This window comes from Rutilus rutilus (genome assembly GCF_951802725.1).
Source record: "Rutilus rutilus genome assembly, chromosome: 2".
Taxonomy (NCBI): domain Eukaryota; kingdom Metazoa; phylum Chordata; class Actinopteri; order Cypriniformes; family Leuciscidae; genus Rutilus; species Rutilus rutilus.
In genome coordinates, this window is record NC_140210.1 from 53,041,606 (window position 1) to 53,057,191 (window position 15,586).

The 15,586-nt window shown below is 38.3% G+C and overlaps 2 protein-coding genes across 3 annotated transcripts; both read left to right on the plus strand.

Annotated features, from left to right (window-relative positions):
- Nucleotides 1–701: 701 nt before the first annotated feature.
- LOC311284025 (uncharacterized protein) lies at nt 702–7,530 on the plus strand. 2 transcript variants are annotated; one of them, XM_084398846.1, is made up of 6 exons: nt 702–758; nt 872–1,231; nt 2,042–2,089; nt 2,198–2,311; nt 2,409–2,449; nt 6,711–7,530. In XM_084398846.1, the coding sequence occupies exons 1-6, from the start codon at nt 710–712 to the stop codon at nt 6,966–6,968; spliced, it is 870 nt and encodes a 289-aa protein (XP_084254972.1). In that variant the 5' UTR covers nt 702–709; the 3' UTR covers nt 6,969–7,530. The 2 variants fall into 2 exon arrangements, with proteins under 2 accessions (XP_084254972.1, XP_084254971.1); XM_084398845.1 differs by having other exon boundaries at nt 705–758; nt 869–1,231.
- A 689-nt stretch (nt 7,531–8,219) lies between these two features.
- On the plus strand, nt 8,220–14,024 carry LOC311286492 (uncharacterized protein). The gene is made up of 7 exons (XM_084402709.1): nt 8,220–8,349; nt 9,136–9,477; nt 11,625–11,660; nt 11,748–11,816; nt 12,548–12,664; nt 13,213–13,256; nt 13,363–14,024. Exons 1-7 carry the CDS (start codon nt 8,316–8,318, stop codon nt 13,597–13,599), a joined length of 879 nt encoding a protein of 292 aa, XP_084258835.1. The 5' UTR covers nt 8,220–8,315; the 3' UTR covers nt 13,600–14,024.
- Nucleotides 14,025–15,586: the final 1,562 nt, after the last annotated feature.

Genomic DNA, 15,586 nt, shown 5'->3' on the forward strand with positions numbered 1-15,586 from the left:
TGGTTTAATTGGATTATTTATGTTTTGCCTTTTATTATTAAATCTGTGTGAGCATTTGCATTCGCCCTGGCCTCATCCTTTCACACGTTACATAATGATTGAGATGCCCATTTTACACTCAATCACGACACTTCCCCATTTATCAGCTCACCTGTTTGTTGTGAACTGTTTCAAATTAGATTAACTTGGACATTCTATAATCATTTAACTTTTTTGGAGTGTGTAACAGCCATCAAAATAAACATTTGTTTATATTTACAAAATACACAAGTTGTTCAGTAAAAAAAAAAAAAAAAAGTCAGTTAAATAAAAATGAAAGATAATTAACAAATCAGAGATTCTTGTTTTTATTGCATTTTACAAAAAGTCACAATCTTTCTATTGGGGTTGTAAAATAATCCAGTACCAATATTATGCATGGGTGAATGATGGATGGATGAATTTATGAATTTATGGGCAGTAACATGTAATTTCATTCCCTTATATAAAAGAACCAGGCACCAATATGATGGATGGATGGTGTAACATTGAGGATGGCCAGACTTTACCTCCACTGTCCTGAAGAGGGAGCTGTTTTTCAGATCATACTTCTGACACTGTGTTTGTGTTTATCCATGTGCATTAGGGAAGTGTAACTCTATAAACACACACACACACACACACACAATATCTATCTAGTATGTAGTGTGAGAACAGGTAGTGGGAGTTGATGTTCAAGTGGACAGTCATGAGAACCGTCTCCTCCATCAGTTTCTCAGGTATGATATCTGTCCTAACACTAAATAAGTAAGAATTGCACTTTTTACTCTTCAGTGTCATTGATAAACACCACAATTCAGCCTAATAACTCTGAATCTGCCTCTGTCAGCAGTGCTTGTTCTGTCAGCGCTGTGGCTGATGAATAACTCACTGGCTCTTACCGTCACTGGATCTGTGGGAAGCAACATCTCAGTCTCCTGCAGATACCCTGAAACATACGAGAATAACAGCAAGTTCTTCTGTCAGACGAGCGGCTGGTTTTCTCCGAGAGATCCTCAGTGTGTTCACACGGCCCATCGAGACACGAGGTCTGAACGAGGGAGACTGGCTCTTCTGGACGACACCAGCGCTCATGTTCTCACGGCTCTCGTCTCTAGACTGGCTCCAGAAGACTCGGGGAAGTACTGGTGTGGTGTAGATATCGATCTCCTGCCTGACTTTATCTCTGAGATCTGGGTAACAGTCAGCAAAGGTGAGATTCACAACAGCTGAAGACTATCCGTCCTAATGAATATCCTTAATATATACGAGCAGTTGATGTGATGAGAAGGGTTTTCTGTTAGAACGGTGTCGTGTAAGCGGCCCCTAAGTTAATAACCAATGATCTTTGCAACGGAAGTGAATCAATCAAAACTAACTTTAGCTGGACAGTAACTTTATTCTAGAGCTGCTGTAAAGCCAAACAATCTCTGTTACTGTAATCTCCTATTATCACTGTAAAGCTGCTTTGAAACAATCTATATTGTTAAAAGTGCTATATAAATGAAGGCGACTTGACTTGACTTAAACATCTTAATTTGTCTAAACATCAAACGTTTAACTGTTGTGGAAAAAATACATTCAAGCTCCATGTACAACTATTTTAAAAAGTTATTTTTCACTGTGCCTGTGGTTTTTAAGAGCTCATGTAAATTGAGCCATGAGGACATGAAATATACAGATTCGTCACACAGACTGTGACACCTAATATCTTGATTACAAAAAACATCCATTTATTGTATATTTGTTATCAACCCGATTGATTATTAATGCAATCTCAATCTGTTCGGCATCATTTGCGCTGAGAAACACGACCGTTCAACAGTTACAGGGATTTCTGAGGTGCCACTGAGACTCACATTGGTTTCAGATGGGATGTGATACAGCGTCGTCTTCCTCTTACACGTCTCATAATGAGTCACTGTGAGAACTGAATTCACTCAAATGTGTGGTGAATTAATGCCAGCTGAGGTTTTGATATAGATGATGAACTATAGTCCTTTCACTTTTGTTTTCTGTGCAGGGGATCCACAAGAACAAACCACAGACCTGTTCCCGGAAGAACCTGGCGGTGAGGTTACGAAACAAACAGACACTCACACACTCACACACACACACACACTCACACACATGTGGTTTTGCTTTTTTCAGACAACTCATTGTGGGTTTGCATCAACAGAATCTTACTCCAGGTTCATGATGATGGTGGCTTTGATGTGTGTTTGCGCTCTGCTTTTCGTGTTTCTGTTTGGTCTGTTTCAAGTCCTGAAACACAGCAGTCGCAGTAACTCAGGTGAGACTACAGCACTAACAGAACATGTCTTTTTCTTCAAAACATCTTCTGTTGAGGTTCTGATAAACCGATAATTAAATCGTTATGTTCTTATCAGGTTCTGCTCCTCACCGAAGGACAATATCAAACCCAGTTCAGGTGATGACAGCAAATCTCATTGATAATTAATAATGTTTTTATGTTTTTCATGTTTTTTTAACATCAGTTTTATTTTAGAATTATTGAGACACTATTATTACTCAGAGGAACCGATTAATTTGTGAAAATGATTCTTCATGCTCCTCCAAACCATTCTTTCACAATTTGAGCCTGATGAATCTTTACATTGTAATCCTGGACATGATTGTTTTAAAGGGGTGGTTGATTATGATTTCACTTTTCTAACTTTAGTTAGTGTGTAATGTTGCTGTTTGAGCATAAACAACATCTGAAAAGTTACAACGCTCAAAGTTTAAAGCAAAGGGAGATAGTGGGGAGAACAAGTATTTGATACACTGCCGATTTTACAGGTTTTCCTACTTACAAGGCATGTAGAAGTCTGCAATTTTTATCATAGGTACTCTTCAACTGTGAGTGATGGAATCTAAAACAAAAATCCAGAAAATCACATTATATGATTTTTAAATAATTAATTTTTCATTTTATTGCATGACATAAGTATTTGATCACCTACCAACCAGTAAGAATTCCGGCTCTCACAGACCTGTTAGTTTTTCTTTAAGAAGCCCTCCTGTTCTCCACTCATTACCTGTATTAACTGCACATGTTTGAACTTGTTACCTGTATAAAAGACACCTCTCCACACACTCAATCAAACAGACTCCAACCTCTCCACAATGGCCAAGACCAGAGAGCTGTGTAAGGACATCAGGGATAAAATTGTAGACCTGCACAAGGCTGGGATGGGCTACAGGACAATAGGCAAGCAGCTTGGTGAGAAGGCAACAACTGTTGGCGCAATTATTAGAAAATGGAAGAAGTTCAAGATGATTGTCAATCTCCCTCAGTCTGGGGCACCATGCAAGATCTCACCTTGTGGGGCATCAATGATCATGAGGAAGGTGAGGGATCATCCCAGAACTACACGGCAGGACCTGGTCAATGACCTGAAGACAGCTGGGACCACAGTCTCAAAGAAAACCATTAGTAACACACTATGCCGTCATGGATTAAAATCCTGCAGCACACGCAAGGTCCCCCTGCTCAAGCCAGCGCATGTCCAGGCCTGTCTGAAGTTTGCCAATGACCATCTGGATGATCCAGAGGAGGAATGGGATAAGGTCATGTGGTCTGATGAGACAAATATTGGCAAATATAGACAAATATATTTTTGGTCTAAACTCCACTCGCCGTGTTTGGAGGAAGATGAAGGATGAGTACAACCCCAAGAACACCATCCCAACCGTGAAGCATGGAGGTGGAAACATCATTCTTTGGGGATGCTTTTCTGCAAAGGGGACAGGACGACTGCACCGTATTGAGGGGAGGATGGATGGGGCCATGTATCGCGAGATCTTGGCCAACAACCTCCTTCCCTCAGTAAGAACATTGAAGATGGGTCGTGGCTGGGTCTTCCAGCATGACAACGACCCGAACACACAGCCAGGGCAACTAAGGAGTGGCTCCGTAAGAAGCATCTCAAGGTCCTGGAGTGGCCTAGCCAGTCTCCAGACCTGAACCCAATAGAAAATCTTTGGAGGGAGCTGAAAGTCTGTGTTGCCCAGCGACAGCCCTGAAACCTGAAGGATCTGGAGAAGGTCTGTATGGAGGAGTGGGCCAAAATCCCTGCTGCAGTGTGTGCAAAACTGGTCAAGAACTACAGGAAATGTATGATCTCTGTAATTGCAAACAAAGGTTTCTGTACCAAATATTAAGTTCTGCTTTTCTGATGTATCAAATACTTATGTCATGCAATAAAATGCAAATGAATTACTTAAAAATCATACATTGTGATTTTCTGGATTTTTGTTTTAGATTCCGTCACTCACAGTTGAAGTGTACCTATGATAAAAATGACAGACTTCTACATGCTTTGTATGAAAACCTGCAAAATCGGCAGTGTAGCAAATACTTGTTCTCCCAACTGTATTTGCTTTTAAAGAAATCACTTTTTAAGGACTACAACAAACGGCTGGTAGGGACTACACAATATTCCTCCCGGGTTAGTGACATCACCAACCCCAAATATTTACATTAACCCCGCCCCCTGAACACAATTTATAGATTATCTAGACAGAATATGCTAATCAATGACTAGGAGATAACTCCACATCAGCTACATTAATTCATCAACTAACCATTCAGAAATGTCCTGTTGCATTCTACATGTTGTGACTTCTTCTTGAGTCTCTCCATCATTGTCTCACTCCGGTTTGAACATAAAATCTAAATGTTTTAGAAATTTTCAGTGCATGTCTGTGTGAGGTAATCGAAACTGTTAACACACACACAAGCTGTTGAAGCTCCGCCCCCTGTGCCGGGAGTAGCAGCTCATTTGCATTTAAAGGGACAGACAGAAAAACTGCGTTTTTGCTCACCCTCAAAAATTGACAACTTTAAAGGGGTGATGAACTGAGAAATCAAAATTTACTTGAGCTTTTGACATATAAGAGATCATCATACTATAATAATATCCTGTAAGTTTCAGAACTGAAAACTACCTTGTTAGTCCAATAAAAGCTTTTATAGACATCAGGCTCAGCAAACGACTCGTTTTTCAAAGTGGGGAACTATGACGTCAAAGAGGATAAAACACCGCCTCCACAAAAGAAGATCAACGCCTACTTCAACACGGCCTGTTTAGCCCCGCCCACTGATTCGCCCAAACATGCTATTGCTAAATAACATAGGACGACATGATGATTGCTTACCGGATCGAGCTACTTCCAAGCAATAAACCAATAAACATGCTGTTTACTAAATATTGTGCAGTGCCTGGTTGTGGAAGAAGACAGTCTGCATAAGCTTCCTTCGGATTCCAGCATGGTTAAACTTTATTAAATCAGTCAATCACAATTTCCCGACACGGATCTGCCAGCAACATGTAAGTAACCATGTGTACTCTAATGCCTGATCTGCGATCAGTGGTTTCTGTGTAATTATTCAAGTTCAGATTCTCTTAAAATCGTTCAATACTGTTTATGCATCAGTGACTAAATGATCAACTTCACATAATTTCTCGTAGTATTATGAAAATAATCCTTTTTAAACTGTTATTAAATTAGATTAAATCAGAAAGCGATCAAAGAACGATCCCTTTCCATTCGCCCAAGCTGTCAATCAAACAGCACAGCGCGAGCCGCGAGAGCTTATCTGGACACTTACCAAACGAAATAATGACACTGTTACACTACACAACGAAGCTCTTACTGTGTATTCACATCGTGTTTGCATTGTGATTTGGTGTAAGCATTTGTGAGAGTGCAAAAATTGCGTTGCAATGATAAGATCTTTATTCACGCGATCAACAGACTGTCTGTCATCTGCTCAGTCAGTGCTCGTCATGCTGCAACCTTTCATGTGATGGAATAGATTTAAATATAATGCTTTAAACGATACTTTTCACGATTTGTTAATCTCGATAGCTGTAATAGTAAAAACGTAGTAACAGTTTTCGAGAGAGTTCATGTAATACTAGCTATTTCATATGCAAGCATGTCAGCCAATCACAGCAGTGGGCGATTGCACTGCAGTCTCACAGCAGACACGCCCCTTAAAACGGAGCGTTCAAATCTGAGCCTGAAATCAGGCTTGGAAAAATGGCTTTTATTTATAAATTATGACAATTTTTGATGTAAAAATCATACTAACATTATAAGGGCACCCCAGGAAACATTATAAAATAATAAAACAATCCAGTTCATGACCCCTTTAACATGGTATATAAAAATATATGTGGGGTATTTTGAGCTAAAACTTCACATACACACTCTGGGGACATCTGAGATTTATTTTACATCTTGTGAAAAGGGCATTATACCACCCCTTTAAGAAATGAAAACCCCACACTCCATATAGGGTTAGAAGAACTGTTGCCAAACATATAACATGCTACAAACATAATAATCATGGCAATAATGATCCAATCATAGACTCTTAAGAAGGTGGTGTATATATGCATTTTGTTTATCATGCAGTTTATATGCGAAAATGAGTTTTCGAGTGCATATGATAAGCACTTTATTAGGCACCCCAAACCACTAATCCTACCCAAACTTATAATACATACATACCCCACACCACTACTAAACCTACCCATGCATATCATATGCACATAAAAAAAATTATACGATAAACACAATGTGTGCTATAGAGGCGCATTTAGTGTGACCAGGTTGGTGTATTATATATTACCCGTTATCTGCTTATAATTTATGTTATATTTATTTATTTTATATAGGATGACTACCAGAGAATAAGGCTTCCAGACTCATCCAAAGCTCAACGTGATAAAGAGGAATTTTACAGACCCATAAACCTGGATTACACAAACACAGAAGCGGTCGACACAGACTCCTACTACACAGATGTTGTTTCAGCACAAACACAAGATCAGATCTACACAGAACTGAACGCCAGTAGACGGAGTCACGTGTATCAGAGTTTAACAGCGGATTCTGCTCAAGAAGAGGCGATCTATCACACTATTGATCACTGAATCCTCATCAACAGCCTCATCAAAACCCTAGATTCCTCTGACAGCTACGATAATCCAACCTCTGTCAGCATCACAAGTTTTTGTATTGTTTTCACAAAATAAAAAAAATAAAAATTAAGTTTACCGAATATATTGATACAGCCTTTTGTCAAAGTCCCCCTGTGGTGAAAATCAAGTTTTTAATGTTGTTTATATGTCTATGTGGTGTTTTTAATATTCTTTAAGACAAAGCATGTGTAAATTCATAAGTCAACACCATTGCTGAGTGTTTTCTCCTTAAAACTGCAGTGAACCAAAGACAGTCTCAAAAACACACTTTGAAATCGCTGGTGTTTCTGACGTCACAAACTACCTTGTGACCAATCAGATCAACGTGTGATCGTCAACCAGTGGATCTCTGAGCTGCTGTGAGTGGAGGTGGGGCTCATTTGCATATTCATAGATCCATGGAAACTAAATGAGGCAAGGGTGTCGAGTTACATTCAAGCTATTTTAAGGCATAAAGAAATGTTTTCAAGGAAAAAACTTTTAAATATGTGAGTTTGTTAAAATTATAAAATTAAAATTTAATTATTGACTACAGAGGGACTTTAATATAGAACAGAAAAACATTAGAATGCAAAAACCTATCTTGAGATGGTATGTTATTTATTGAAAATAATACAGAATTCATTCACATTTGTCTCAGGTATAGTTTGGAGAAGCAGTAACTGCCTAATAAAGTATTATAAGGTACTATTATGTTCTGTTGTGTTTTTCAAATTCACTTTGCATTGGTATTTTTGTCTTGCCATCCAAGAAACATACAATGTTTCTCTGAAAACAAGTTTGATTAGACTATGCAATAAACATTCTACTGATTCTACTGGAAAACAAGACATATACTGATGAAGAAAATGTTTTGCAGTGTCAGTCTGCACAGTTATTGAGTGCTTGTAATGTACTCATAATGTGCTTAATCAAACCGATAAAAAAACCCAGCCAGATAATCAAGACTTAAAATGAAGTACTAAGTACAATATTACGTTATGGAAATTACAACTTTGCTGAAGATTTTTACAACTGTTTTGTATTTTTTTGGAGCATACTTGTGTGTAAAATTGATTGATCATTATGTTTAAATGTTTGTTCCTGTGCAAGCAATTATACAGAAAAGAGAAGGCTGCATATTGGTGAAAAGTTAGGGAAGTTGATTATATTGAGAAATCTCACTTGAGCTGCCTTTGTACAGCTAAAGTCTTGTGTTTTGGACCCAAATAGAAACAAGGAAGTGAGAGAGAGACAGACAGAAAGACAGATGCGGTTTTATACTTTGCACACCAACAAAAGCAGTTAAAACCATTCAGCATGTGGACAGCAAGAGTCTTTGGTTTCTGTACAGGTGAGTTTTAGCGATCTCTTTACAATAAAACAGCAGTATCTTAATCTCAGAATAAATTCAAAACTATCTACATCAGTATTGGGGAAACTACTTTGAAACTCTAGTTTGGTGATCTATAGTTCAATCAACGCTTAAAAAAAAAGTATATCTGCAACATGACAAACTACTTAATCTACTAATAAAATTCTCTTTTTAATATAATTGGTCGTACATAAATAAGGATCTTAAGGGTTACAGCATCTAAACAGATCACTACCACTAGAAAAACACTGCAATAAAATGTATTTAACTGTTATTATTAACTCTTAAATCCTATTAAATTATAAAAAATAAAATAAACATGAATGTGTATATTACATTAAAAATGTAAAATGTTACTTCGACTGAAATGAATTAGTCAGTCCTTTTGGTTGAACAGCTCTTGCTTTGAACGGTCTAATTCGAACAAATTCACTTAAATTAATCAAACGGCTTCATATGACAGAAGCTTAATTCAACATCGAGCTTGAAATCGAGTTACTTTAATAGTTTGCTTTGTTGTAAAACTGTACAAAGTTGTAGAACAAAAACAGTTAATGTAGTGACGCGACTCATTGCTCTTGCTCGGAATAGCTCAATACTCTTCACGTCACTGCTAGTCGTTGCTAATTGCTAGTCAAATGGTCAAACTTGCTAATTGTCGTTTCACTTGATGAACTACAGGGAATATGCTTATGGACTGCTGCTTATTTCTGTCAGTGTATTACAGAAATCACAATCTAGTCATTTAATTAATTTTGTTTCCAGTCTGTCTGCTGGACATTAGTTGCGCTGATAGATCCACTAAGATTGGATATGAGGGAGAAGACTTTACGTTTCATGTCGGATACCCATCGGACTACGAGGAAAACAGCAAGTACTTCGGCAAATCAGATGGAATCTTCTTTGAGAAACTGGTTCAGACCACTGAATCCAACAGGTGGACCAGACAGGGAAGATTCGCTCTTCTTGACAACACATCTGCGCACTTTCTTACCGCCACCATCTTCGGACTGATCTCAGAGGATTCTGACGTGTACACCTTCGGCGTGGATGTTAAACTGATGCCTGATCCCGATACTGAAATACAACTAACTGTCAGAAGAAGAGGTGAGAGTCCTTTAACATCTATAAGCTCTGTTTTTCACGCACATCCCAGCTTACAAAAATATGTTCTAAGAACGTTTTGCTGAACTTTAAGTCTGAATGTTCACTTAAGAATGTCTTGATAATAGCCGCTTTCCGACCAAGTAGTTATAGGAACTTAGTTCTAGGAACTGTCCACTTCTAAACAGTTCTAGGAACTACTCTCCCCCAAAGGTTTTGCTGTTTGCGTTCGCACTGGCCAAGTGGCCATAGGAACTGGTAGGAGGGGTAAGGGAGTGACGCAAGCATGGTGACTTTTATTTTGACGGCGCGACGGACCTTTATTTTGGCGGCGCTGAGAACGCCAGAGCAAACAATGCTTGCATTCTCTGTGTTTATTAGTTAGCAATCTGTCTAACAGTGCTGTTTAATATCTTATTAGATAGAACTGCTATAGAAAGTAGACAGTATATGAAAAAAGGTTATTAGCCTATGCCATGTGGTTGATGTCCAGTGTTGCTAGCTGGGCAGATTTTCAAAGTAGCGTTGGATTTTCTCTTCAGCATAAAGGTTTAGAGACCTATCTATCACTGTTTTCCATGTTTGTATAGTTAGTTTATGGAGTAAATATATAGGCTATAATCTGTGTGTTTATTTCTAGCTGTTTTAAAAATGGCGGGTGCTGGTGTTCCGCGTGCGTTCGGTCAATCAGCGTACACTAACGTCACGGGTAGTTCCTATAGTGCTGGTTTAGACCCTACTCTGAAGTTGGACCTAAATTAGTTCCTACAAATGGAGTTCCTAGAACTAAAATCGTTCCTAGTTCCTGCGGTGCGAACACGCCGACATCCGGGTACTTTAGCCAATAGTTCTAGGAACTGTGAATTCTGTGAACATTCTAAAACAACTGAGCATTCTGAAACAAAGGAACATCTAAAACAAGTGAGCATTCTGAAACAAGTGAGCATTCTGAAACAAGTGAACATTCTAAAACAAGTGAACATTCTAAAACAACTGAGCATTCTGAAACAACTGAGTATTCTAAAACAAGGGAACATCTGAAACAAGTGAGCATTCTGAAACAAGGGAACATTCTAAAACAAGTGAGCATTCTGAAACAAAGGAACATCTAAAACAAGTGAGCATTCTGAAACAAGTGAGCATTCTAAAACAAGTGAGCATTCTGAAACAAGTGAACATTCTAAAACAAGTGAACATTCTGAAACAAGTAAAAATTTTAAAGGTGCAATGTGTGATATTTCTGAGGATCTGTAGACAGAAATGCAATATAAGATCCATAACTATGTTTTCAGTGGTGTATAAAGACCTTACTTAATGAACCGTTATGTTTTTATTACCTTAGAATGAGTCATTTATATGTACATAACCGCGGGCACCCCCTTGTATGAAGGTCAATATATTGTGACGTCATGTTTCTACCGTAGCCGACAGCGAACAGACAGCGCTACAGAGCGCGTTTCGTCACTAACTTGAATGAGAAGCAGCAGAAAAAGATGCAGCATATTTTCGGGAAAAATTAATGACCACAGTTATTGTTTAGGACAAGAGCTGACGGAGGGTAAATCTGCTTCGAAGAAGAGAAAGTATGTTGAAGCCAGAAAAATAAGGGAGAAACGTAGGCTAAAATCACGGGTCAACATCGGTGTGGCTTTTCACCGATGGAAGGGTCTTATGAGGGAAAAAGGCTTTCAAAGGGACGCCAAAGTTGCGTGTTATGGCTTTGCTATGTGGGGATAAATGTACTGGTTACGTTCGTGAGACAATCAGCTGATTAGTACTATTGACCGTAAAACACTAACCTCATTGCTTGACTTGCTACTCTCTGCTGACTCAGACTCAGACATCTTTTATCCTACGTCGGCCACCATAGCTTCTCCTTCGAGTTTGCAAAGGGAGGGATAGGCCGTGAGTGACTGGCTGTTTGCAATTCGCAAACCTCACCACTAGATGCCGCTAAAAATCACACTGCACCTTTAAGGACATTATTAAGAACCATATAATTATGAGCAGACATGTTACTGGAAGAACATTTAACTGCGAGAGAACCTTGCCAGAAAGTTCCGTAAAGTTCTGGGAACATTCCCTGTTAGCCGGGATGACTGAATGCTAAAGGAGCGAATCTTTCACGTTCACGTTCTTTCTCTGCACAGGTGAACCACAGAGACCCACAACATCATTACCAAGAGGTATGAGAGTAAACCGGGAAAAGAATGTTTATTGTTTATTCACACACAAAAATCTATTCGTACAATGAAAAAAATGTTGTGTTTTAGTGGTTGTCAGCAGCACAAACAGTCCTGCAAACATCACAGCACAGAACTGGGCCGAGACAAGAGAACAGGGTGATCTCTCTCTCTCTCTGTGATTCATATTATTCTGTCTGTCCTTGGCACAGTTCACTCTTTCATTCATTCGTTTTGTTTCTTTCAGACTGTCTGGTTGGTTCATTCTTTCATTCATTCTGGATCCTGTCTCTCGTTTGTCCACTGTCATTTGTTCTGTTTTCTGTGGTTGGTTCTTTTTATTGGTTATTGTGTCTGTTGGTTTTTCTGTATGTAGTTTGTCGTTCATTCAATCATTCTGATTTCTATTATGTCAATCGTTCACTCATTCCACTATTTGTTCATTCTGTCGATTGTTTGCTCAATCTCTCAATCATTTGTTCCTTCACTCAGTCGTTCATCCTGTCTTTGTTCTGTCATTTGTTCTGTTTGCTGAGTACACCATTCAATTTCAATTTTCTAATGTTCAATCTTTCTTTTTTTCAACTATTTGTTCATTCCTTCATTCATTCAATGGTGCATAATGAATAATATTTCCCTCTTGCTTTTGTTTTTTAATTCTGACATCTATCTATCTATCTATCTATCTATCTATCTATCTATCTATCTATCTATCTATCTATCTATCTATCTATCTATCTATCTATCTATCTATCTATCTAATATCGTCACCAGTCCTGAAGAGATCTGTGAGGGTTTCTCTCAATCTCTCTTCCTCTCTCTGTTTCTTTCTTTCACACAAATGAATGGTGTTTTTATCAGGTGTGTCAGATCGTTTCCTCTTTCTACAGAATCTTCCCTCAGGTTTGTGACCGTGTTGAGTCTGGTGTGTGTCGGCACACTTCTAGTTGTGTGTCCATTCGCTCTGTTTAAGGTTTTTAAATGGGCCTCCTCCTGCAAGCTGTCAGGTGAGTCGGCTAGAGGAGACTTCCTCTTTTCTACACCATCTTCACTCACTCACGCTTCACAGTCCCCCTGTAATCAATCATTTTATCTCTTAAAACTCATCCTTGATCACCAAAATGACATATTTGAATGTTTTTTCCTTGAATTTATTCTTCATGCCTTGAAATATCTTGAATGTAACTCGACACCCTTGCCTCATTTAGTATGCATGGTTCTATGAATATGCAAATGAGCCCCGCCTCCACTCACTCACTCAGCTCAGAGATCCACTCGTTGACGATCACATGTTGATCTGATTGGTTACAAGGTAGTTTGTGACGTCAGAAACACCAGCGATTTCAAAGCGTGTTTTTGAGACTGTCTTTGGTTCACTGCAGTTTTAAAGAGAAAACACTCAGCAATGGTGTCGACTTATGAATTTACACATGGTTTGTCTTAAAGCAGATTAAAAACACCACACAGACATATAAACAACATTAAAAGCTGGATTTTCACCACATGACATCTGACACATGACATATCATGACAATTAATACATTTCTCCTTCCAGTTTCCGTGTCTTATCACACCAGGACGACATCAGATCACATTGTTGTAAGTCAGTAATCTATCATGTCACATTCACGAGTATTACCGCGTTAATACTGATGCTGATGAAGTTCATTGATTTCCCTGCTGATATGAAGTGTCCTCTTTACAGGATGAGTATCTGAAAATGAGCCCAGTCGTACTTTCAAACTCATCCGGGTCTCAAAGGGAGAAAGGTTTTTTTGTCGAGGATATTCACAGACTTACAAACACACAACAGACCCACGACAAAGACGCCAACTACATCGATTCTGCTCCAGCAGAGAGTCTGGATCAGATCTACACAGAAATGAATCCTGGTTTTGCTCAAGAGTCAATTTATTACAGTATTGATCAAATTACTGACTGACAACAGAAGCCTCATTAACAGCTTGTCCTTTTTTATCGCAATAATATTCATATTTTCTTACATGTTGGGGTCAAGAAGTCTCTTATTCTCACAAAGGCTGTGTTTATTTGATGGAAAAATACAATCAAAACTGTAATATTGTAAAAATATTATTACAAATTAAAATAGCTGTTTTCTATGTGAATCTGTTGTAAAATGTAATTTATTCCTGCGGTCAAAGCTGAATTTTCAGCATTATTACTCCAGTCTTCAGTGTCACATGATCCTTCAGAAATCAGTCTAATATGATAATGCTCAAGAAACATTTATGATTATTATCAGTGTTTAAAACGGGTTGTGCTGCCTCAGATTTTCGAGGAAACTGGAATACATTTTATTTTTCAGGATTCTTTGATGAATAGAAAGTTCAAAAGAACAGCATTTATAAAAAAAAAAAAAAAAAAATTCTAATACAATTCTTTTGTTATTGTCACTTTTGATCAGTTTAATGTGTTAAGAAATTTTACCCCAAACTTTTGAATGGTAGTGTGTATATAAAGAAAAATCACTAAATTGTACTCTTGAATAAATAATCTTTAAAGTCTAATAGTGTAAGGCTGTAAATTATTATTTTGTCTCATGAACTGTCACGCATTAAATGTACTGTAAATCTAATGTTCACTGTCTGCAGCGAGGGGAAGTTGCTAATCGCCATAGAAACAGTCTGAGTTTGTGAGAGTAAAGATCTCGACACGTCACTATTGCATAACTGCATATGTCTCAAGAGGATGAAGAGACAGAAAGAGAGAAGTAAATATCGTACCACGAAAACTGTTGGCCTACTGCATACTTTGCCCAGGTTTTAGCTTTTATAACAGTGTAAAGTGAGTGTGTTTTCAGCATTTGGCGATTTTTAGTTGTCCTGTCCTGCATATTTACATTTGCTAATCTTTAGGATACAAGTAACTAAAGATTCTGTGATAACAAGACAGAATGTTTGTAAATTGTTTCTTGCTTTAAACAGAATGTGCTTGTGTTTCATAATTGAGGCCATTTAATATGAATGATAGTCTGACTGACTCGCTCGAGTTATGGATTCTGTTGATGATGTCACATCCTGTCTGACTCTGATTTCCAGCGGTGTCTTTGAATCCTCCTGGAACTGATCCAGTGGGAGGGAACATCTCACCTTCTCGCCAGCAGGAATATCAAATATTTCTGCAGAGACTCTTGTGTGGACGAGTTAATTAATAGAGTTAATTAATAGAGAGGAGAACTCGACTTGCAGAGACAGATACGCTATATATGACGAAGGATCGGACTTCCGTGTGACCATCGGCTTTCAGATTCTGGCACTTACATCTGCTCGGTGGACAGACACTTGATCAAATATGTGTATTTGAGGGTGTTATTTACTGAATATATTTTACAAGTTACTTCATAATAGTCAAGGGCGTTGGACTGGGGGTAAAACCAGCACTGATTACCAGGGCCCCAAGGCGAGTCTGGAATATACTTTATTTTCCCTGTATATTTTTATTTCCTAATTAAACTTCATAATGAATGTCAGATGAAATGTAAAGTTAGTGTATTAGTTGAATAACTCATTGATTTACTGACTACATTTTGTAAAGACTATAAGGTCTCACCCACCCCTTGCTAATGCACCAAATGGTTGAGTCCATCTGAGCACAAACTAGAACACAAAATCTATAGAGCTTAACTGCTTGAATATCTCCGTGATCGTTAATGTGTTAAAAATGAACTGAGACAACCCATTGAAAGAGCAGAACATTTCACTTTCAATCATTTAAGTAAAGTGACTGTAGACCAGAGTATGTTAAGAAAGTCAGAAATGGTGACTTAAGCACATATGGCATTAATATTAGGCTATACCTTCAGTGGCATTTACTGGGGGGGGAAACTCCAATGTCATGTATAAGCTTTAAGGGTTGAGGAACATGGGGGCCCATAAGGACTGCCTGTAGGGCCCGGGATCTTGTGCTAC